The sequence below is a fragment of the Osmerus mordax genome, chromosome 4, assembly GCF_038355195.1.
Source record: "Osmerus mordax isolate fOsmMor3 chromosome 4, fOsmMor3.pri, whole genome shotgun sequence".
Lineage (NCBI taxonomy): Eukaryota > Metazoa > Chordata > Actinopteri > Osmeriformes > Osmeridae > Osmerus > Osmerus mordax.
Window position 1 is genome coordinate 15,799,828 of NC_090053.1, and position 24,245 is coordinate 15,824,072.

The following is a 24,245-nucleotide window of genomic DNA, read 5'->3' on the forward strand; positions in this document are numbered from 1 at the left end:
GCTGTAATCACTTTCATTGATGGTCACATATCAGATCAATTGATACATATTTAATTTGGATAGGATTTTATAGGAACATTGTTTTGCATAACACTGGAACACACAGACAGCTGGAATAAGATAGCTAATATTCTTATTTACAATCACATTAACTGCATTTTTATTTACATTAATATATGTGTGTAAACACTTGAGTATACTTGTATAATATCCCTATGATGAAGATGTGGAGAGTTTTTATCTGGTTTCTCTCTACAGGATACATTACCAGCTCCAGACAGTAGTCATGCTCTACAGATGATTTGTGTGACTGTAGGCCACAGCAAAATACCCAGTGAGTGTGTGACTTAGCACGCTCTTGGTCTATAGGTCTAGGTTAGAAGTTAGGGTTCAGCAGAGGGGTCTAAGGTACAGCAGGTCAGGGGTGGGGACAGGGATTGGTAGAGGTCAGAGGTGGGACAAGGTCAAAGGCGGAGGAGGTCCAGGGTTGAGGGAGTCGGGGGTCAGTTCTCTGAGGAGTCAGTCTCCTCTGTGGAGCCATCGCTCTCCATCTCAATCCTCTTGCGGTGGTGCAGGGACTTGCGAGGGGAAGCCTTCCTGGGGGGCTCCTTCAGCCCCGGAGCACTGCTGCTGCTGTTGGACGTGGGGCTGATGGCGACCTGGGAGATCCTGGAGGGTTAGGGCTAGTAAATTACTTTGTAAATTGCCTCTGGAAAACCCCTCTATAAATACAATCCAGTATAACATGTCTGGGTAGATAGAGGACTAGAGCATGCTGCGTCCCAGAAGACTCACAGCTTCTCCACCTCCTGGTCCATTTCTGGGTCAATGAGCAGCTCAGCCTTGTTGGGCAGAGCGCCTGGGTAAAAACATCAGGTCTAATTATCAACACTGAATAGTATGATAAAAACATCTCACATCCACTAAAGCCGCCTTTCCACCTCAACTCACCAGGGGCCTCATGTATAAAGGATTGCGCACCTTTCATACCAGAAGATGGCGTACGGCCAAAACTCAAAAAGTACCTACGCACAGAAATATTCACATGTATAAAACCGGTTGTACGCCAGGTCCTGCGCACCTTTCCTTTATAAATCACAATCAACGTGAGATTGACCGCACGTGAACGACCCACTGACCCCGCCTCGCCTCCTCCCATAAATTAATATGCAGACGGACTATAAATTCGCTCCTGAGGTCATTTCTTTGTCTGAATTACCGTATTTCTTCGAATAAACGCCGCCCTCGAATAAACGCCGCACCGAAAATGAACGTTATTTAATAGACAGTGAGCTCAAGGTTCTGACAACAGAGGTGGAGGCGAGAAAATGTGTCTTGTTTGTCGGCCTGCCATCAGGTTTTACGGACAAAAGAAAGTCGGCGGAGTAGAAAACTGTCACTATTTGCGCCCTTTCTTGTTTTTAACCTGTAGCACTTTGAGATTTAGCTAAATATAAAGTGCATTACAAATAAAATCATTATTATTATTATAGGGCCATAAATGATGAGGGTTCAGAGAACCAGACCATGGCAGAAATTAAGAAGAAATGGTCCGATGTAAAACTTTAAATGAAGAAACGAGTGGTGGCGCATCGTAACAGCATGGCAGCTATAGGGTTAGCGTGACATGCATTTCCTGAGTGATTTTGTCGTTCTTTGACACCCTCAAGTTTAACAGAAGTTATTAAGTGGTGGCGGATTAAACAGAAGGCTATATAGCATTTCCCGTTTTGGCATTTTGATGTGATCATCCACATTAATGATCAAACTTTTATTTTTATGTTTTTTGAATAGTCAACGTCATAAACGTAGTCGTGGAAACTTTATTTTGTAATGTTTGGTGAGTTTCGGCACTTTTCAGTTAGAATTCGCAGAGTCAGACAAGACTTTGCGGACGGTCCGCACATTCTCACGTCTGCTCAAAAGTTTCCGTGACGGCCCGCACATTCTCAAGTCAAGTAAATCTTTATACATCACACCATGTGCGTGAAAACCGGCATACGCAAGCTTTTTGTGCGTACGCAACGTTTATACATGAAGCCCCAGAACTTGTCCTCCTCAGAAATACTTTTAAAGGAACTAGAAGGTTCCTTCAGCCCATTGTTAGTCGTATTTCTACCACAAGAACTTTCCTCAGAAGATTAGGTAAATGAGTACGCTATTGTACGCATCTCACTGTATCAAAGAAGTCAAACCACCAGTTGGTCCACCAGCCAGAGCCACTTCTATTTGTGTAGTCCTTGACTTTCTTATAATCTTGCTTTAGCTAAAGCTTGCTTTAGCTTCTCTCAGCACTGTTTCAGACTTTGTTGATCTATCGCATGTTCTTCTGTTCTCCATGTTGTTCAAATGTGCGGCCGCAGAATGTTAAATTGGAGCTTGAAAATGTGTTTAAAAAATGTAATGCTACTGCAAGCACTCAACCAATCATAAATGTTCAGTTCTGCAAGCCTCACCAGCAAAAGTGGGGAGTATCCTGTATTTTGGGAAGTACTTCTTATTTGGTTACTGATTTTTGCACCCTCAGTTAGGGAGAAATATTCCTGTACTGGAAACGCAGCTTATGACAAATATAAGACAAGTTTCACACCCCAAACATGGCTTAGTCATAAGATTGATAAACATCAGACACTCAGTAAATATCTAGCTATAGTATGTATGATGTCTTACCAATATCCTGGTTGATGCCTTCATGCCTTGCCAGAGCCATGAGGAAGCTGTAGAATGAGACTTTCTGGCTCTGCTCCAGGACCTCTCTGATGGCTGGGGTGGAGGGGTAGCTGGACAGGAGCACACAAGTTCCACAACTCAAGACTCTTTGGTTACACACCCAACACTAGTCACCTACCAGTCCCAACCTATCAGGGGTGGGAGTAACACTAACAGCATTGGAGTTAGAGCCAGTTGGTCACAAAGCTACCATGTGTCTATACCCCTTCGATTACCATACAGGTATAGTGAGTTGGGCTAGTGTCTGTGACGGGGGTGAAAAACCTTACAAATATTACACTGTTGTTACCTGTGTTTGAACCTCTCACAGAGGCCCTCTATGCAATCCCCAAACAGACAGGAGTCCACCCCCTCCTGGGTGTCGTCCTCCTCAGCCGCCACCGGGTGGAGCTGCTCCACTGAGGTGGAGGTGGGAACGATGACTGTGTTGGGGCTTTTGCCTGACAGTAGGTCCTGGTAGATCATGGAAACACTCTCCAGGAACTCTGTAAATGGAAGGTACATGTATGTATCTATCAGTGGATCTTCCCTTTCAGGAGTGAATAGTAATTGTAGGAGCCAAATTATAATATAATATTGAAGTTTGCAATTATTATTTTATTTTGATATTGTGTTATAACTGCTGCAAGCGTGGAGATTCTGTTAAAGATGAAGAAAATAAAAGACATCAAAGGTCAGGCATCTGAGTCTTGTGAGTAGTTCAACTTTGCACAACTAGCCACAGATATGCGTCAGAACAAAACTTTCAACCTACACACATGAGTAAGTGGTGAGGATTAACGACAAGAATTTGGACATGAAATTTTGCCACTACAGTAATGATGTATTCAATACCTTTAGATATCCACAGGTAAATAGGGACAAGGGATTTATTTGGGACAAGCAAGAATCCCTAGAAATGGTGGCTTACCCTCAAAGTAGAACTGCAGTTGGAATGAGTAGAGGAAGTCGGAAAAGGACAGCAGGCAGTCCATGGCATCTTCCATCAGAACAATCCTAGTAGAACGGATTATATCAAGGAATATGAGCGATGACTACGGTAATTATCCTAATGTGTTCATGAGCTAATAAGACAAATACCACAACTGACCTGGCTGCATTCTGAACCATCTCCAGTGGGAAGTCTGGACAGAGGAGCTGCAGCAGGGAACTATACTCTAGCATGGCCAGGAGATCTGGGAAAGTAGGGAAACACCCAGTACATAATAGAATAGAATATCAGAAAATGGAAATTAGTACTAAGATGAACACATGTAGACATACATTCATGTGCACAAACAAATCATAATCATATGCTGAACCACACAGGCACAGAGAGGATAGACAGATGGATGAACAGACTGACAGACAGACAGACAGACAGACAGACAGACAGACAGACATATGGACAAATGGATTGACGGACAGACATTAGGCCTACCTCCATTCTTCCCAATCTGCCTGTAGCACCTCCAGAAGACTCGGATGAAGGAGGCCCTGTTATGAGGTGTGGCCTTGATGTAGCTAAACTCCCTGAAGAGGACATGGTTGCCATTCTTCACACTGCTAAAGCTGGGCACAGAGGAAACACAACCACATTCTCACATTCTTACAGAAAGAGCAAAGAAAGCAAATCTGGAACTTTGTTATTCAACACCCTTTTATATTGCCAAAGTGAAGAAACAAGGATGGGTTCTGAAAGACCAGGGGCCTCATGTATAAAACATTGCGCAGCTTTCATACCAGAAGTACGGCAAAAACTTTAAAAGTACCTACGCACAGAAATATTCACATGCATAAAACCGGTCGTACGCCAGGTCCTGTGCACCTTTCCTTTATAAATCACAATCAACGTGAGATTGACCGCACGTGAACGAGCCACTGACCCCCCCTTGCCTCCTCCCATAAATGAATATGCAGATGGACTATAAATGCGCTCGTGAGGTCATTTCTTTGTCTGAATTAAAATGGCTAAACGCAAAAAATAAACATTTCATAGAGCTTTTTGGTAGTGTGTATGAGAGCTTTTCAGTAGTGTGTGTGAGCGTATAGCTTTTCAGTAGTGTGTGTGAGAGCATTTCAGTTGTGTGTGTGAGTGTATAGCTTTTCAGTAGTGTGCGTGAGAGCATTTCAGTAGTATGTGTGAGAGCTTTTCAGTTGTGTGTGAGAGGGTATTCTGAATAATGTCCCTCACGGCCCCTCATTATGGAAGCAAATCGTTACCAAAATGCAAATGCAAATGCATTTCCAGAAATGCATTAGCATTTTAAGAATGTGGCTGCATTATTTGACTCATAAATGAAATTAGTAATCAATCATCCTATTTGCATTTTAATTTTCTTCTTCAAGAGTGCTCAATCTTTCACTTAATTAAAATGAAAAAGAAATAGACATTTGAGATTTAATTTTCAAAACATGCCCCAGCAAATAGATACCAAAATTCAATTTGAAATGTAAAATTTGAAAATTAAAATGCATTTCCAGAAATGCATTTTCATTTTAAGAACGTGGCTGCAAAATCGTGACCACAATTCAAATTCAAATGCATTTCCAGAAATGCATTTTCATTTTCAAGAACGTGGCTGCAAAATCGTGACCACAATTCAAATGCATTTCCAGAAATGCATTTTCATTTTAAGAACGTGGCTGCAAAATCGTGACCACAATTCAAATTCAAATGCATTTGCAGAAATGCAAAATGAACGAAAAAGCATTATGAGCGGCGCAGCAGAGTGACGTCAATAGCCGCTCTTCTTCAGCTCTCTGCAAAGACGTGTGTTTACTCATTTTTTAGCAAGTTTGTGGGCTTTATTGCACGGTATCATGCGCGTCTCTTCCTCTTGACACATGACAAGTGATAGTTACCACTCAATGAAGCCTGTTTGAGACAACAACTCTATCGGTGTTTTGGATGAAGGCTATCCTGAGATCGCCACTAAAGCACTGAAAACCCTGCTTCCATTTCCAACATCAAGCGGGATTTTCTGCCGTGCCAGCAATCAAACAAAATTATGGAATAGGCCTGAACTGGATATAAGGAACGCACTTCGGGTGTCACTGTCGTAGCTTATAGTCACACACAACAGTGGGACTGACACATCGAAAGCTAGCTAGTAACAATATAACGATGGAAAACCAGGCTAAGAAACTTAAAGATGGGTCAATTGAAAAAACGGCTGTTTATTTTACATAAAACTCCAAAAACTATTTTTCGCTCAAATCAGCTAAACTATTTTTCTCGCGCGCTCGCATTAGGTGTGGAAGTCACTAACTAGGATCACATCAAACCCAGAATGTACATGCATTAGCAGCGCAGCTGTCCAGGACCTATCTTTCCTCCCAGTCCGTTCTGCCGGTCTGTGAAAATATGTCTTACATGAAAGCGGTCCGTGGCGCAAAAAAGGTTGGGGACCGCTGCTTTAGAGGACGCATCACAGACCATGGCGCTCCCTCAAATTGTGCAAACACTGTTAGAACTAGAGAGGGTACAATTTCTGGGGAAATTATAGGGTGTGCTTGCTTGCGTCGGTTGCACAGGGGTCCGTTTTTGATAGCCTACTCATATTGCATTCATTCATGAATAAACAACCCCTTTGAAGATTATTCTACGACGTTACCCGGCAGTAGAAGATGGAATCGCGATTCAAACAGTACCATCTGCTAACTGAAAATATGCCCCCCAAAACGTAAATAAGCTTGACATTTATTTAGTGGAAAATCGCTCATTCATAAAAAGCTCACTGGTAGCGATCATTGTCAGTAACAACGCAAAATGCGATATAGCCCTGTGTGGAGAATCTGCCCCGGTAAATTGTACTACTACTGTACAGTACTAGACTACTGCTGTGTTAGTCTTGGTAGCGATTGCGTTGGTTGAATTGGATTTAACATTCCGTTGTACAGTTTAAGCTGAAATTTATTATTTTCATGAACAGATTGACAACGTTTAGGCTGTGGCAATGAAGTTCAGGTTAGTAGTTAGATAGACTTTTGATTTAAGTAAGGGGAGTGCCGAACATGTTCTGTCGCCGTTTGACTTCCTAAACAGCTGTGTAGTGTAGATGTTTTTGTAGTGTGTCTCGCGTAAGATACAGCGTTGCAGTGAGCTACACTGGTTTGAAACCACAGGTAATGGTAATTTCACCAACAAATCGTTTTCTAATGTCAGAATAAATCCTACAACGAAAATGTATATGTGAGGAATGTTTATTTTAACATTGAAAACAGATAACGCTACATCATAGACCACTGTAGTATGTGTTTCCCGGGCAACACAGGCTAATGTCATGATGCTAATACTTCAGTGAAATAGTAGACTACTGTTTCCGAAAGTAGATGTACTTCCTTAATAATATCAGCTTATATTGTACATTACACATCACAATTGTGTGTCATATCACAAAGTAAAATTAGTAAATAGTTATCACCCTGGCCTCTTTTCTTGTGGCGTTTCTGCAGCTGCCTTGCAGTAAAGCTATAGTTAGCCTAGCTATCCCCCAAGTTAACAGATGCGAAACGAATGTTCTGCTAACGGTAGTCACGCGTGTTTTCGTGACGTTAGTGACGCAGTGACGTTAGTAACGTCAGTGGCTGTGGCTAGCAAATTAGCCACCGTTAGCTTCACTTTTCGCCACAAAAACTTAACTTAAGCTTAAACCATGCAACGGAACGTAAATTCCAATAGAAGCAACTCAATCGCTACCAAGACGAAACTTTTGACACCTACGTTGTCTATGTAAGCCAAATGTTGACTGAGTTTTAGGGGGGCAATTTTTTTTTTACAAAATTAAAAAAATAATATATATGTGAGAGAACAAAGGTTGTGCCCTTGCCGAAGGCAAAGCACACCCAACTAGAGAGGATACAATTTCTGGGGAAATTGTAGGGTGTGCTTGCTTGCGTCGGTTGCACAGGGGTCTGTATATTTTATATAAAAATGCATCGGGCCTACTTATTATTTATAAAGATTACATAGATTTAAAAGCATCTTTTTTTTGCTGCTCATTTACAACTCAAAATACGAGTGAAGTGTAGAATGAAATATGATGTCTTCTCATTTCCCCTGCAAGAGGCAGCTGACAGGCTGAATCAAAACGAATACATTTGGCAGACCGGTGTAAAAATTGACCTAATCTCTATGACTTAAACGTCCTTTTAAGTTGTCCCTTCTCGTGATATTTTCAGGCATTTAGCCTACTCATATTGCATTCATTCATTAATAAAGAACCCCCTTTGAAGATTATTCTACGACTTTACCGGCAGAAGATAGAATCGCGATTCAAACAGTACCATCTGCTAACTGAAAATATGCCCCCAAAAACGTAAATAAGCTTGACATTTATTTAGTGGAAAATCGCTCATTCATAAAAAGCTCACTGGTAGCGATCATTGTCAGTAACAACACAAAATGCGATATAGCCCTGTGTGGAGAAGCTGCCCCGGTAAATTGTACTACTACAGTACAGTACTAGACTACTGCTGTGTTCGTCTTGGTAGCGATTGCGTTGGTTGAATTCGATTTAACGTTCCGTTGTACGGTTTAGGCTGAAATTAATTATTTTCATGAACAGATTGACAAAGTTTAGGCTGTGGCAATGAAGTTCAGGTTAGTAGTCAGATTGTTTCAACTATTGAAATACTTTTGAGTAAGGGGAGTGCCGAACATGTTCTGTCACCGTTTGACTTGAACAGCTGAGGAGTTTTTGTTAGCTACTCACACTAGTGTCTCGGGTAGGCTACAGCGTTGCAGTGAGCTACACTGGTTTGAAACCACAGGTAATGGTAATTTCACCAACAAATCGTTTACTAATGTCAGAATAAATCATATAACGAAAATGTATATGTGAGGAATGTTTATTTTAACGATTGAAAACAGATACATCATAGACCACTGTAGTATGTGTTGCCCGGGCAACACAGGCTAATGTCATGATGCTAATACTTCAGTGAAATAGTAGACTACCGTTTCCGAAAGTAGATGTACTTCCTTAATAATATCAGCTTATATTGTACATTACACATCACAATTGTGTGTCATATCACAAAGTAAAATGAGTAAATAGTTATCACCCTGGCCTCTTTTCTTGTGGCGTTTCTGCAGCTGCCTTGCAGTAAAGCTATAGTTAGCCTAGCTATCCCCCAAGTTAACAGATGCGAAACGAATGTTCTGCCAAAGGTAGTCACGCGTGTTTTCGTGACATTATTGCAGACCGGTGTAAAAATTGACCTAATCTCTATGATTTAAACGTCATTTTAAGTTTTTCTCTTTTCATGATATTTTCAGGCATTTAGCCTACTCATATTGCATTCATTCATGAATAAACAACCCCTTTGAAGATTATTCTACGACGTTACCCGGCAGTAGAAGATGGAATCGCGATTCAAACGGTACCATCTGCTAACTGAAAATATGCCCCCCAAAACGTAAATAAGCTTGACATTTATTTAGTGGAAAATTGCTCATTCATAAAAAGCTCACTGGTAGCGATCATGGTCAGTAACAACGAAAAATGCGATACAGCCCTGTGTGGAGAAGCTGCCCCGGTAAATTGTACTACTACGGTACAGTACTAGACTACTGCTGTGTTCGTCTTGGTAGCGATTGCGTTGGTTGAATTGGATTTAACGTTCCGTTGTACGGTTTAGGCTGAAATTAATTATTTTCATGAACAGATTGACAACGTTTAGGCTGTGGCAATGAAGTTCAGGTTAGTAGTTAGATAGACTTTTGATTTAAGTAAGGGGAGTGCCGAACATTTTCTGTCGCCGTTTGACTTCCTAAACAGCTGTGTACTGTAGCTAGATGTTTTTGTAGTGTGTCTCGCGTAAGCTACAGCGTTGCAGTGAGCTACACTGGTTTGAAACCACAGGTAATGGTAATTTCACCAACAAATCGTTTTCTAATGTGATAATAAATCCTACAACGAAAATGTATATGTGAGGAATGTTTATTTTAACGATTGAAAACAGATAACGCTACATCATAGACCACTGTAGTATGTGTTGCCCGGGCAACACAGGCTAATGTCATGATGCTAATACTTCAGTGAAATAGTAGACTACTGTTTCCGAAAGTAGATGTACTTCCTTAATAATATCAGCTTATATTGTACATTACACATCACAATTGTGTGTCATATCACAAAGTAAAATGAGTAAATAGTTATCACCCTGGCCTCTTCTCTTGTGGCGTTTCTGCAGCTGCCTTGCAGTAAAGCTATAGTTAGCTTAGCTATCCCCCAAGTTAACAGATGCTAAACGAATGTTCTGGCAAAGGTAGTCACGCGTGTTTTTTGTGACGTTAGTGACGCAGTGACGTTAGTAACGTCAGTGACTGTGGCTAGCAAATTAGCCACCGTTAGCTTCACTTTTCGCCACAAAAACTTAACTTACGCTTAAACCATGCAACGGAACGTAAATTCCAATAGAAGCAACTCAATCGCTACCAAGACGAAACTTTTGACACCTACGTTGTCTATGTAGGCCAAATATTGACTGAGTTTTAGGGGGGCAAAAATAAAAAAAATAAAAAAAAATAATATATATGTGAGAGAACAAAGGTTGTGCTCTCGCCGAAGGCTTGAGCACACCCAATTAGCTGAACAGGTAGAATCTAATAATATATCTGAGTCTGATGCCCGTGACCGAGTAGAACAAGCCATAGAGAGCTTGGCTGCATACTCTGCCGTCACAGATATACACATTAATAGTAGCTCTGCCACTGTTTTAGTCATTGTTTGACATCAAGTTGCTCAGTCTGTGATGCGTCCTCTAAAGACCCGGCAATTCAATCAATTTATAGCTTATCGGCAATTTTTTGCCAAGCTGCTTGTCTTGCTCTGGCAGCGGCGGTGTTTGACTTAGCCATGATAATATGCTTATTGTCTTCGTAGAGACTCATTATAATAGTTTGCTCGGATGGCGAGAATAGCCTATCACCGCTCTCTCTTTCGTCTTTTCCGCCATCATACCGTTAGAAAATCACGGTTTTGGTGATCGACCTTTCCTGCCTTTTGAAGTAGGACGTGCACGTGCAATTTCCCTGATAAGTTTAGCCTGATTGAAATTAACCACATGATTTGGATGCGGATCAGCCATTGACGAACCGATATTTGCTGTTCTCACTCATCTCGCTAATGTTAACGGGCTAAAGGGACAATTGATTAATTTAGCTTCAACCCTTACGACGAACGGGGCCCAGCTCGATCTTTGCCTGTAAACAGTGATTCTGACTATCAGAGACCTTTAAATAGCCTGACTTACTGAAATTGGCAAAACTAGCCTGGCTAGGTCGCTTTCTCAGGGTATATGACGAATGAAACAGGCTCGCCTTGAAAAAATCAGATATACTGGCTATCTTTAGCTGGCCTCCCTGACGTTTTTGGAGTAGAATTGAGTGAAATACAAAATGGTTTACACTGCAAGTGGGCGAGCCGAGTCTGACTGAGGCTAACGTCAAAACAATGTACCCCCGGGACGCAGTATCACTCCAATTGCAAGTCCATAAATCACCAAAATAATCGGAGCATCTGGCTGAAAGCACAATTCCCTAGGGATGGGACGTCTGGCACTGATGCATCGATGCTTGTGTCGCAAAACCAATACGCACAGTTTCGAAAAAGTGGTTTGGAGCTTGTGTCAAATTACGATGTCACGTGATTGATGACGTTCAATGCTTCAGACCTCACGAACTGGTTCAAAGTTGTGGCGCACTTACATTTACATTTAGTCATTTAGCAGACGCTCTTATCCAGAGCGACTTACAGTAAGTACAGGGACATTCCCCCGAGGCAAGTAGGGTGAAGTGCCTTGCCCAAGGACACAACGTCAGTTGGCATGACCGGGAATCGAACTGGCAACCTTCGGATTACTAGCCCGATTCCCTCACCGCTCAGCCACCTGATGTATGGTTTTAATGAATGAACACGAATATTAGACCATCACGTAGCCTTACAAAAATGAACGACATTGAATAACTAGAGAGGATACAATTTCTGGGGAAATTGTAGGGTGTGCTTGCTTGCGTCGGTTGCACAGGGGTCTGTATATTTTATATAAAAATGCATCGGGCCTACTTATTATTTATAAAGATTACATAGATTTAAAAGCATCTTTTTTTTGCTGCTCATTTACAACTCAAAATACGAGTGAAGTGTAGAATGAAATATGACGTCTTCTCATTTCCCCTGCAAGAGGCAGCTGACAGGCTGAATCAAAACGAATACATTTGGCAGACCGGTGTACAAATGGACCTAATCTCTATGACTTAAACGTCCTTTTAAGTTGTCCCTTCTCGTGATATTTTCAGGCATTTAGCCTACTCATATTGCATTCATTCATTAATAAAGAACCCCCTTTGAAGATTATTCTACGACTTTACCGGCAGAAGATAGAATCGCGATTCAAACAGTACCATCTGCTAACTGAAAATATGCCCCCAAAAACGTAAATAAGCTTGACATTTATTTAGTGGAAAATAGCTCATTCATAAAAAGCTCACTGGTAGCGATCATTGTCAGTAACAACTCAAAATGCGATATAGCCCTGTGTGGAGAAGCTGCCCCGGTAAATTCTACTACTACAGTACAGTACTACTAGTAGACTACTGCTGTGTTCGTCTTAATAGCGATTGCGTTGGTTGAATTCGATTAAACGTTCCGTTGTACGGTTTAGGCTGAAATTAATTATTTTCATGAACAGATTGACAAAGTTTAGGCTGTGGCAATGAAGTTCAGGTTAGTAGTCAGATAGTTTCCCTACTGAAAGACTTTTGAGTAAGGGGAGTGCCGAACATGTTCTGTTGCCGTTTGACTTAAACAGCTGAGGAGTTGTTGTTAGCTACTCACACTAGTGTCTCGGGTACAGTAGGCTACAGCGTTGCAGTGAGCTACACTGGTTTGAAACCACAGGTAATGGTAATTTCACCAACAAATCGTTTACTAATGTCAGAATAAATCCTACAACGAAAATGTATATGTGAGGAATGTTTATTTTAACGATTGAAAACAGATACATCATAGACCACTGTAGTATGTGTTGCCCGGGCAACACAGGCTAATGTCATGATGCTAATATGTCAGTGAAATAGTAGACTACTGTTTCCGAAAGTAGATGTACTTCCTTAATAATATCAGCTTATATTGTACATTACACATCACAATTGTGTGTCATATCACAAAGTAAAATGAGTAAATATTTATCACCCTGGCCTCTTTTCTTGTGGCGTTTCTGCAGCTGCCTTGCAGTAAAGCTATAGTTAGCCTAGCTATCCCCCAAGTTAACAGATGCCAAACGAATGTTCTGCCAAAGGTAGTCACGCGTGTTTTCGTGACATTATTGCAGACCGGTGTAAAAATTGACCTAATCTCTATGATTTAAACGTCATTTTAAGTTTTTCTCTTCTCATGATATTTTCAGGCATTTAGCCTACTCATATTGCATTCATTCATGAATAAACAACCCCTTTGAAGATTATTCTACGACGTTACCCGGCAGTAGAAGATGGAATCGCAATTCAAACGGTACCATCTGCTAACTGAAAATATGCCCCCCAAAACGTAAATAAGCTTGACATTTATTTAGTGGAAAATTGCTCATTCATAAAAAGCTCACTGGTAGCGATCATTGTCAGTAACAACGCAAAATGCGATATAGCCCTGTGTTGAGAAGCTGCCCCGGTAAATTGTACTACTACGGTACAGTACTAGGCTACTGCTGTGTTCGTCTTGGTAGCGATTGCGTTGGTTGAATTGGATTTAACGTTCCGTTGTACGGTTTAGGCTGAAATTAATTATTTTCATGAACAGATTGACAACGTTTAGGCTGTGGCAATGAAGTTCAGGTTAGTAGTTAGATAGACTTTTGATTTAAGTAAGGGGAGTGCCGAACATTTTCTGTCGCCGTTTGACTTCCTAAACAGCTGTGTACTGTAGCTAGATGTTTTTGTAGTGTGTCTCGCGTAAGCTACAGCGTTGCAGTGAGCTACACTGGTTTGAAACCACAGGTAATGGTAATTTCACCAACAAATCGGTTTCTAATGTCAGAATAAATCCTACAACGAAAATGTATATGTGAGGAATGTTTATTTGAACGATTGAAAACAGATAACGCTACATCATAGACCACTGTAGTATGTGTTGCCCGGGAAACACAGGCTAATGTCATGATGCTAATACTTCAGTGAAATAGTAGACTACTGTTTCCGAAAGTAGATGTACTTCCTTAATAATATCAGCTTATATTGTACATTACACATCACAATTGTGTGTCATATCACAAAGTAAAATGAGTAAATAGTTATCACCCTGGCCTCTTTTCTTGTGGCGTTTCTGCAGCTGCCTTGCAGTAAAGCTATAGTTAGCCTAGCTATCCCCCAAGTTAACAGATGCTAAACGAATGTTCTGGCAAAGGTAGTCACGCGTGTTTTCGTGACGTTAGTGACGCAGTGACGTTAGTAACGTCAGTGACTGTGGCTAGCAAATTAGCCACCGTTAGCTTCACTTTTCGCCACAAAAACTTAATTTAAGCTTAAACCATGCAACGGAACGTAAATTCCAATAGAAGCAACTCAATCGCTACCAAGACGAAACTTTTGACACCTACGTTGTCTATGTAGGCCAAGTATTTACTGAGTTTTAGGGGGGCAAAAAGAAATAAAAATAATAATAATAATATATATGTGAGAGAACAAAGGTTGTGCTCTCGCCGAAGGCTTGAGCACACCCAATTAACAGGCGAAGTACCGTCAGAAACTACTGGTACATCTCATTCAGTTAGTTTAAACGGTTGCTATAATTTTATCTGACCACTAGATGTCACTGTGCTCTCCAATTTCAATGCGCCAATAGTTCGGCTCTTTGGTTCGGCACAATCCGGAAGAAACCACCAAAGCTTCACAAGGCATCGTTTGCCCATCCCTACAATTCCCACATCTCCTAAAGGCTGCCCTCCTCGACCTTTTTTGTGTAGACCTAACTGTAAAATGGTGAACTTATGAACATGACGCGACCAAAACATGGCTGCCGCCTAAGCCTATGCGGTTTCCCTGGCGCATAGGCTTATTACAAAGACTTTCACGCCCCAAATCAAAATTCTGAGCCGACAGATCTGTGGGGAATTGCTTTTCTCCTAAAGGCTGCCCTCTTCGACCTTTTTGATGAACAATTCGCCGAGATGCAAAATGATTCACTAATTAAAAACACACGAGGAAAAAAGCTAGAGCTACAGTAGATACTTTTCGAGTTCGGTTTTCCGTCACTTTAGACTCACGATCTAAAGGTCTCCAAGTGCTAAAACCTTCACCATAATTCAAGAGTGGTGTACTTTCACGAACCCAATCATTTATTCTATCTTAAAATGTGTAAAAATAGGACTTACCGAACGTGGCTGCCTCCAACACATCAAGCGATTCCAGTTGAAAACAACAATGGCCGCCAAAAAATTATTTATATTCGTAAAGGAGAGCTGCGATTGGAAGCGAAATGAAACTTGGTCAGCACACAATTTCCAGAAAGGATGTGTGTGCGTCTCGCCAAGCTCGCGCGTGTGTCAAGTAGGGTGACCACCTGTCCCGCTTTGCGCTGTATCGCACAGCATTTTCAATATGGGACGTGCGGGACAAGGGGTGAAAATGCTGTGCGACACAAGGCAAAGCGCGACAGGTGGTCACCCTAGTGTCAAGAGGCAGGATGAGTCTGAGAATTTGGAGCACGCGCGCTGTGGAGCAATTCAATTGAATTCAATCATATATTGACATATCAAGGTGAAATTGCGTATGGTACTTCAGTATGATGTCATCTTGAAGGCACAAAGGTTTGAAAAACCCATCCATCCATCCATCATCTTCCGCTTGTCCGGGGGTAGGGTCGCGGGGGCAGCAACCTAAGCAGGGAGGCCCAGACTTTCCTCTCCCCGGCCACTTCCACCAGCTCTTCCTGGGGGACCCCGAGGCGTTCCCAGGCCAGCCGTGAGACATAGTCCCTCCAACGTGTCCTGGGTCTTCCCCGGGGCCTCTTCCCAGTGGGACGTGCCCAGAACACCTCACCAGGGAGGCGTCCAGGAGGCATCCTTATCAGATGCCCGAGCCACCTCAACTGGCCCCTCTCGACGCGGAGGAGCAGCGGTTCTACTCTGAGCCCCTCCCGGATGACCGAGCTTCTCACCCGATCTCTAAGGGAGAGCCCGGACACCCTGCGGAGAAAACTCATTTCGGCCGCTTGTATTCGCGATCTCGTTCTTTCGGTCACTACCCACAGTTCGTGACCATAGGTGAGGGTAGGAACGTAGATCGACTGGTAAATAGAGAGCTTCGCCTTTCGACTCAGCTCCTTCTTCACCATGACGGACCGATGCAGAGCCCGCATCACTGCGGACGCCGCACCGATCTGCCTGTCGATCTTGCGCTCCATCCTTCCCTCACTCGTGAACAAGACCCCGAGATACTTGAACTCCTCCGCTTGGGACAAGATCTCCTCCCCGACCCGGAGATTGCACTCCACCTTTTTCCGGTCGATAACCATGGCCTCAGATTTGGAGGTGCTGATTCCCATCCCAGCCGCTTCGCATTCGGTTGCGAACCGCTCCAGTGAGAGCTGGAGGTAACGGCCCGATGAAGCCAACAGGACCACATCATCCGCAAAAAGCAGCGACCCGATCCTGAGGTCACCGAACCGGACCCCCTCAACGCCCTGGCTGCGCCTAGAAATTCTGTCCAGCAGCAACGAATAGCTTTTAAAAAAATGTTCCTGTGATCTGCAGGCCTACAATCTTGACGACATGGCAGCAGGTTCTTTAGTAGAAGACACACACACCAAACTGAAGGCACATGTTGACCGCGTTTGCTAGTTGCTACTTAGTTAATAAATCTTTGATGAACCCAAGTTTCTTTAATATATATTAAGTTTCTTTAATATATATTAGAAACATTACAAGACGGGCTCCAGTGTGTGTTCAAACAAGGCCAAAAGTGCCAGACGGTATCAATCACACCCGTGCAAGTAACACTCCACGCCCCAACCCTCCCTCCCCCCACCTAAATGACGCTTTCAGTTCTGTTGTACGTCTTAATGAAGTGCATTGAGGCAATCATAGTAAGAAAGTTGAGGTCATGTGGGCTACCTTTGCAGTTTACATAGACACACAACTGACAGAGGCACTGTTGTGGATACTTTTTTCAAAGTTCTGATCATATTCCAAATTCAACTTCTTCAAAGTCCAAAAACAGCACGGAGCAGCACCAAGAGGGTTCCCAGGAAAATCTGATTTCCCTTTTGTCTGTGCTTCACCTTTTATATCCAACAAATTACACCGCTGAACTTTTAAAACAGATCTATTGGCCTACTACAATTGTAAATATCCTATGACTTCTGCTCCAATTGGGCCTTGATGCAATGCCATCGAATAGTTTCTGCTGTTTCTGCCACGTTTTTGGGGACTAACCAGGGACCAAACCAGTAACTTGTGCCCAGTTCCTCTATTCTGCCCTACTACATGTGTTTTCCAACACCAGTTGCAATCAACCCTGGGTTATAGCCCTTTACCATTGCATGGTGCCATTCATTCTTCACAGGTCACACCCATCAAGTCAAAGTGAATAGTAACTGGTCCAACTCCATGTCCAAGCCCATGGTATCTTTGGAGGAATACAGTCATCACACTTGTCAAACCCTCCCCACACAAGTCCAATGACTTAATAACTTTCGTGTAGGCCCATACTATAGCAGTTTGCAGACATACAACACAGATGAGACTCAAGAGAGTGAATTAGAGATAATGGTAATGGGAGGGTGTTGCACTTTTCTGCTTCTCTTTTCTCCACTCACTTCTTTACCTTCTCACGCTTTCCAATTGTTTAAACAAATCTCTATATTCTATTACATTTACATTTATTCATTTAGCAGACGCTTTATCCAAAGCGACTTCCAAGAGAGAGCTTTACAAAGTGCATAGGTCACTGATCATAACAACAAGATAGCCAAAAAACATCGCGAGTAGCCAAAAACATGAAGCACACATTGTGAACAACCAAAGTAAGTGCCAAAGGGAAGAACCATAAGAGCATGTAGTTAAACAAGTTACAATTAAACAACATGAACAGCTATAAGTGCAAGTGTACCTGTGTAAAAAAGCAAGCAACAGTAATAAAACAATATATCACAGCGAGAACAAAATTTTAAATCAGTTACCACTAACCACAAGAGCAACAAGTCTCTAAGCAAGAGTCATTGTGATCCTTGAGGAAACTAACATTGGGTCAAGCGAACCGTTCCTAAGTACCGTTGTACTCCCGGAACAAGTGCGTCTTGAGCCTTTTCTTGAAGGTGGAGAGACAGTCAGTGTCTCTGATGGAGGTGGGGAGTTGATTCCACCACTGGGGGGCCAGACAGGAGAAGAGCTTGTGTTGGGACCGGGCGGTCTTGAGCGGTGGGACCACCAGGCGGTTGTCTGAAGAAGACCGTAGGTGGCGGGTGGGGGTGTAAGGCTGCAGTATCCTGCACAAAAGATGACTGTGTACTGTATATAAAACATTCCGGCATATAAATCCACGTATCTCCACACTCAGATCCTGTCACCCTTCCCCAGTCCGCTGCTGTTTTCAACTAACCTATATATACTACAACAGCATAATACAATTGCTGAAATTCAGTTATGGCTTGTGATTTTGGAAAGCCACCCCAGGATTTCAGTGGCCCCATCTGGCCACTCCTATAAAACATTTCTGGGGGTGCCACTGCTTTTGCCTGTTAATGCCTGAATTGCAGTGAAGAAAACTATATGACAACAATAATGTTTAACCCTTGTGTTATCTTCGGGTCATTCTGACACTTCAGTCATTGTGACCCACCGTCGTATTGCGACAACTTTACCGCATACAAAAACAAAGTTAAGCATTTTCTTTTAACCGTTGGGCTGTCTCAGACCCCCCACATTGCGAATGTTTAAAGAAAATTATTTTTATTTGTTTTTGTATTGGGTAAAATTGGGTAAACACAACGATGGTTCGTTATGAACCTTTGGGTCATGTGACCCGAAGGCAGCACGAGGGTTAATGTAACTGGCCCCTCTAACAGAACCTCCCCCCCCCCCTAAAGCTAGTATACTAACTTTAAGCACAGAAGTGTAGGCTGATATACAAATCGTCACAAGCAGAACCAAAATTTTCTTTCAAAGGACATTTTTAAATTGTGTGTCACAGGGTATGAATGCATTGATGTAGGCTAAAACGTGTTGTACATTGATGGATGTAAGGATGGATGTAATACAACAATTGTATTGTCCCTACAATGGCCTTTTGCAAAATTGAATAGATTTAAATATAATGTTTTGGGTCAAGTTAACTCTACATTTAATCCAAACTGAATAAAAGTTACATGAGAAAATAATATGTTTTTTTTATAAATAAAAAGGGAAGATTTGCTCAATGATTGCCTCGATGCACTTCATTAAAGTTCAGGGGTGACAGACAAAGGAAATCAGATTTTCCGGGGAACCCTCTCGTTGCTGTTCCGTGCTGTTTTGGGATTTTGAAGAAGTTGAATTTGGACATAGAATATGATCAGAACAGAAAAGTATCCACAACAGTGTCAGTTGTGTGTCTATGTAAACTGCAAAGGTAGCACACATGACCTCAACTTGCTCACTATGATTGCCTCAATGCACTTCATTAAAACGTACAACAGAGCTGAAAGCAGTAATTTAGGTGGGGGGAGGGAGGGTTGGGGAAGGTTTCTTGTACGGGTGTGATTGTCTTTTTCAACTGATACCGTCTGCCACTTTTGGCCTTGTTTGAACACAGAAAAGAGAAGCAGAAAAGTGCAACACCCTCCCATTACCATTATCTCTAATTCACTCTCTTGAGTCTCATCTCTGTTGTATGTCTGCAAACTGCTATAGTATGGGCCTACACGAAAGTTATTAAGTCATTGGACTTGTGTGGGGAGGGTTTGACAAGTGTGATGACTGTATTCCTCCACAGATACCATGGGCTTGGACATGGAGTTGGACCAGTTACTATTCACTTTGACTTGATGGGTGTGACCTGTGAAGAATGAATGGCACCATGCAATGGTGAAGGGCTATAACCCAGGGTTGATTGCAACTGGTGTTGGAAAACACATGTAGTAGGGCAGAATAGAGGAACTGGGCACAAGTTACTGGTTTGGTCCCTGGTTAGTCCCCAAAAACGTGGCAGAAACAGCAGAAACTATTCGATGGCATTGCATCAAGGCCCAATTGGAGCAGAAGTCATAGGATATTTACAATTGTAGTAGGCCAATAGATCTGTTTTAAAAGTTCAGCGGTGTAATTTGTTGGATATAAAAGGTGAAGCACAGACAAAAGGGAAATCAGATTTTCCTGGGAACCCTCTTGTTGCTGCTCCGTGCTGTTTTTGGACTTTGAAGAAGTTGAATTTGGAATATGATCAGAACTTTGAAAAAAGTATCCACAACAGTGCCTCTGTCAGTTATGTGTCTATGTAAACTGCAAAGGTAGCCCACATGACCTCAACTTTCTTACTATGATTGCCTCAATGCACTTCATTAAGACGTACAACAGAACTGAAAGCGTCATTTAGGTGGGGGGAGGGAGGGTTGGGGCGTGGAGTGTTACTTGCACGGGTGTGATTGATACCGTCTGGCACTTTTGGCCTTGTTTGAACACACACTGGAGCCCATCTTGTAATGTTTCTAATATATATTAAAGAAACTTAATATATATTAAAGAAACTTGGGTTCATCAAAGATTTATTAACTAAGTAGCAACTAGCAAACGCGGTCAACATGTGCCTTCAGTTTGGTGTGTGTGTCTTCTACTAAAGAACCTGCTGCCAGGTCGTCAAGATTGTAGGCCTGCAGATCACAGGAACATTTTTTTAAAAGCTATTCGTTGCTGCTGGACAGAATTTCTAGGCGCAGCCAGGGCGTTGAGGGGGTCCGGTTCGGTGACCTCAGGATCGGGTCGCTGCTTTTTGCGGATGATGTGGTCCTGTTGGCTTCATCGGGCCGTTACCTCCAGCTCTCACTGGAGCGGTTCGCAACCGAATGCGAAGCGGCTGGGATGGGAATCAGCACCTCCAAATCTGAGGCCATGGTTATCGACCGGAAAAAGGTGGAGTGCAATCTCCGGGTCGGGGAGGAGATCTTGTCCCAAGCGGAGGAGTTCAAGTATCTCGGGGTCTTGTTCACGAGTGAGGGAAGGATGGAGCGCAAGATCGACAGGCAGATCGGTGCGGCGTCCGCAGTGATGCGGGCTCTGCATCGGTCCGTCGTGGTGAAGAAGGAGCTGAGTCGAAAGGCGAAGCTCTCTATTTACCAGTCGATCTACGTTCCTACCCTCACCTATGGTCACGAACTGTGGGTAGTGACCGAAAGAACGAGATCGCGAATACAAGCGGCCGAAATTAGTTTTCTCCGCAGGGTGTCCGGGCTCTCCCTTAGAGATAGGGTGAGAAGCTCGGTCATCCGGGAGGGGCTCAGAGTAGAACCGCTGCTCCTCCGCGTCGAGAGGGGCCAGTTGAGGTGGCTCGGGCATCTGATAAGGATGCCTCCTTGACGCCTCCCTGGTGAGGTGTTCTGGGCACGTCCCACTGGGAAGAGGCCCCGGGGAAGACCCAGGACACGCTGGAGGGACTATGTCTCTCGGCTGGCCTGGGAACGCCTCGGGGTCCCCCAGGAAGAGCTGGTGGAAGTGGCCGGGGAGAGGAAAGTCTGGGCCTCCCTGCTTAGGTTGCTGCCCCCGCGACCCGACCCCCGGACAAGCGGAAGATGATGGATGGATGGGTCGTTGCTGCCCTCTGCTGTTCGCAAGTAATAACACCCCCAATAGTTTCACATTTCTCCCCCTCTCTCTCTTTTTCACTTGTGCCAGTATGCATAATACGGCCGATCAAACAAATGAGTAAATGGCTCGTTATACCGTTTGTGTTATATGGATATTCCGTAATTCCAAAATGAAACAAAACAATGGAAACCAAGCCTTTCCCATAATCTGGTTCTGACATCCAAAATGGACAAAACGATATTACGAGGCTATTTTTCATTTTTTGCAGATACCAGCATAAAGGATATGGAATAATCAAACAAACGAGTAAATGGCTCGTAATACCATTTGTGTTATATGGTTATTCCGTTATTCCAAAATAAAACAAAACAACGGAAACCACGCATTTCCCCATCATCTGGTTCTGACTTCCGAAATGGTCAAATCGATATTACGAGCCTATTTTTCATCTTTTGCAGATATCAGCATAAAGGATATGGAATAATCAAAACAACGATTAATGGCCCGTTATACCATTTGTGTTATATGGTTATTTCATTATTCAAAAAAAAAAAAGAACCAACCAAAAACAAGCCGTTATACTTAAATGTGTGTTCGACTTACTAAAGTGACAACGATATTACGGTCCTATTTTGCGTTTGTCAACACGGGTTGCAAAATAGAAAAATATGACGTTGAACAGTCAACCACGCACGCTGTTCGGTGGGGACATTTTGACCAGATTTGAATATTGGGGGGGATGTACAGTGTCCCCCCCAATATGTATTATGATTACGGAATTGGTTGACTCCATGGCTACGGCCTTGCCGCACATTCTCACGTCTGCTGAAAAGTTTCCGTGACGGCCCGCACATTCTCACTTAAAGTGGATTTTTATACATCACACCGTGTGCATGAAAACCAGCGTAAGCAAGCTTTTCGTCCGTACGCAACGTTTATACATAAGGCCCCAGTCTTGGTTGCAATTTGGTTCTTTGTATGGTTTGCTGCACTTGCTAGTTAACTGCCCCATATTAATTCACCTAATGCCTTGCTGTGGCAACTGTACTTCAGCAAAATCCTAAAGCTGACTTACTACTCAGCAAAGTACCGAACCACGCCAAACTGGATGTATTCTTCCTTGTGTTCCAGTAGTTGAGTCACTGCATCATTTAGGTAGAAAAGCACATTCGTCTCGCCTGCATGGATGGAATTGGAAAGATGAAGAGGTTAAAGGCGGGGAAGGTATATGGGCGAACCACAAGGTTTAAAAAATAACGTTGAAACTCAAGCACAGCGTTAGTTTATTATTCAAATAGAAATGCATTTGTCAAATGGCAATTGAATGCGCAAAGTGGCAATGCAATCCGCAATTCAAATGGAAAAGCAGTTGTCAAATGGAAATTCAATGTGCAAATGACAATGCAATCCGCAATTCAGTTTGTATTATTTTGAATACAAATTTGAATGAACGCTTATTGTATTGCATTTCATATTGACAAGATTTTTTCGACTCTTTATTCAAATGAAAATGTATTTGTCAAATGGCAATTAAATATGCAAATTGCAATTGCCATTTGACAAATGCATTTTCATTATTCAAAATAATACAAACTGAATTGCGGATTGCATTGTAATTTGCACATTGAATTGCCATTTGACAACTTGTTTTGCATTTGACTTGCGGATTCCATTGCCACTTTGCGCATTGAATTGCCATTTGACAAATGCATTTCCATTTGAATAAAGAGTCTAATAAACTTCCATACAGCGGAGCTGCTTCGAGGCTTAAATTGACTGACTGGCTGGTTAAGCTTGCATTTGTGCCTAGGCTAAATATATTCCGCTTGTAGCTTTATACTTTGGCTCTTTCTGCAGCTAGTCTAGTGCTACCTAGAAGTACAGTACTAACGTTAGTACAGTAAACTAGCATTAACTCATCATAGCAACACCATACGAACATCTGGTCTAGTACACACTTACCAAGGTATTCGTCCACTGAAAGAGCCGGATTGAATCGATTCATTTTCGTGCACATATTAGTATAGGTATTTTCAAAATCATACGTTTCTGGAGCTAGCTAGCTATCTGGTGTTACTTCAATTCTATAGTACCTAGCTCTAGCTAGAGCTAGCTACCATTTTGCAGTCGACTTCACATTAAGCTTCCATGGTTACAGTAGATGCTGACAACTCGTACGGGTAACCCTGTTTTGGAAACCAGCGTATCCTATGCGGGCGGGGTTTCCCTTTACTGGAGAAGACGCAAAATAAACAACAACAGCACCACCAGCACGTTTTAAAAATCCTCTACGCACTACCCGCACACACATACATACACACACTCATTATTTAATGAACTGCTACTCTCTCAAACCAACACATTCATAAAATACAAATAAGTAACTGTTTAATTTTCTGGGTCAAAAACATTAATATTTCACGCACAGTAGGATACTCTAGTCTAGAATCTGAACATTAGACAGACATGACGTGGTAGGGCTTGAGGTAGCGCCCATTTCCTCATGGCCTCTCCCTCTTAAACTCTCCGCCCTTGGAGGCGTTTCAAATTAGCTACACAGACTATGATGAACGAACATCGGTTGCATCTAAATAGCTAGCAAGCCAACATCTCTTTGCCTCAAGATAGACTGACAGGTAATTCGGCGTTTTGTACTGTTTTATTACTGCTTACATAATGCAAGCTCTGTTGACGGTCACACTGCACAATGTTCACGCACATAGCTTGCACAGTCAGTGCTGCGTTTTTTTTCTAGGCCT

At 42.6% G+C, this 24,245-nt stretch overlaps 2 protein-coding genes across 5 annotated transcripts in view; one reads left to right on the forward strand and one right to left on the reverse strand.

Annotated features, from left to right (window-relative positions):
* Window positions 1-67: 67 nt before the first annotated feature.
* On the reverse strand, window positions 68-23,612 carry cstpp1 (centriolar satellite-associated tubulin polyglutamylase complex regulator 1). Of its 2 annotated transcripts, XM_067235157.1 has the most exons (9): window positions 23,449-23,612; window positions 22,562-22,664; window positions 4,151-4,281; window positions 3,821-3,905; window positions 3,641-3,726; window positions 3,020-3,215; window positions 2,671-2,780; window positions 796-859; window positions 68-669 (listed from the first exon to the last, which is right to left on the reverse strand). In XM_067235157.1, exons 1-9 carry the CDS (start codon window positions 23,501-23,503, stop codon window positions 504-506), a joined length of 996 nt encoding a protein of 331 aa, XP_067091258.1. In that variant the 5' UTR covers window positions 23,504-23,612; the 3' UTR covers window positions 68-503. The 2 variants fall into 2 exon arrangements, with proteins under 2 accessions (XP_067091258.1, XP_067091259.1); XM_067235158.1 differs by lacking the exon at window positions 796-859 and having other exon boundaries at window positions 496-669.
* A 431-nt stretch (window positions 23,613-24,043) lies between these two features.
* The window catches only part of ckap5 (cytoskeleton associated protein 5), a 43,000-nt gene continuing 42,798 nt past the window's right edge, over window positions 24,044-24,245 (forward strand). For all 3 annotated transcript variants that reach the window (XM_067234425.1, XM_067234426.1, XM_067234427.1), the window contains exon 1: window positions 24,044-24,122. The gene's annotated coding sequence lies outside the window, so the exon portion shown is untranslated. The remainder of the gene's footprint in view (window positions 24,123-24,245) is intronic.

Bases quoted from the DNA above. Each gene is read 5' to 3' on its own strand.
- cstpp1 (XM_067235157.1), bottom strand. From the start codon at position 23,503: ATGTGCACGAAAATGAATCGATTCAATCCGGCTCTTTCAGTGGACGAA. The intron at 4,282-22,561 runs GTAAGTCAGCTT...CTCTGTGCCCAG, and splicing joins GTTCGGTACTTTGCTGAGTA to CTTTAGCAGTGTGAAGAATG. The intron at 3,906-4,150 runs GTAGGCCTAATG...CTACTTTCCCAG, and splicing joins GCAGATTGGGAAGAATGGAG to ATCTCCTGGCCATGCTAGAG.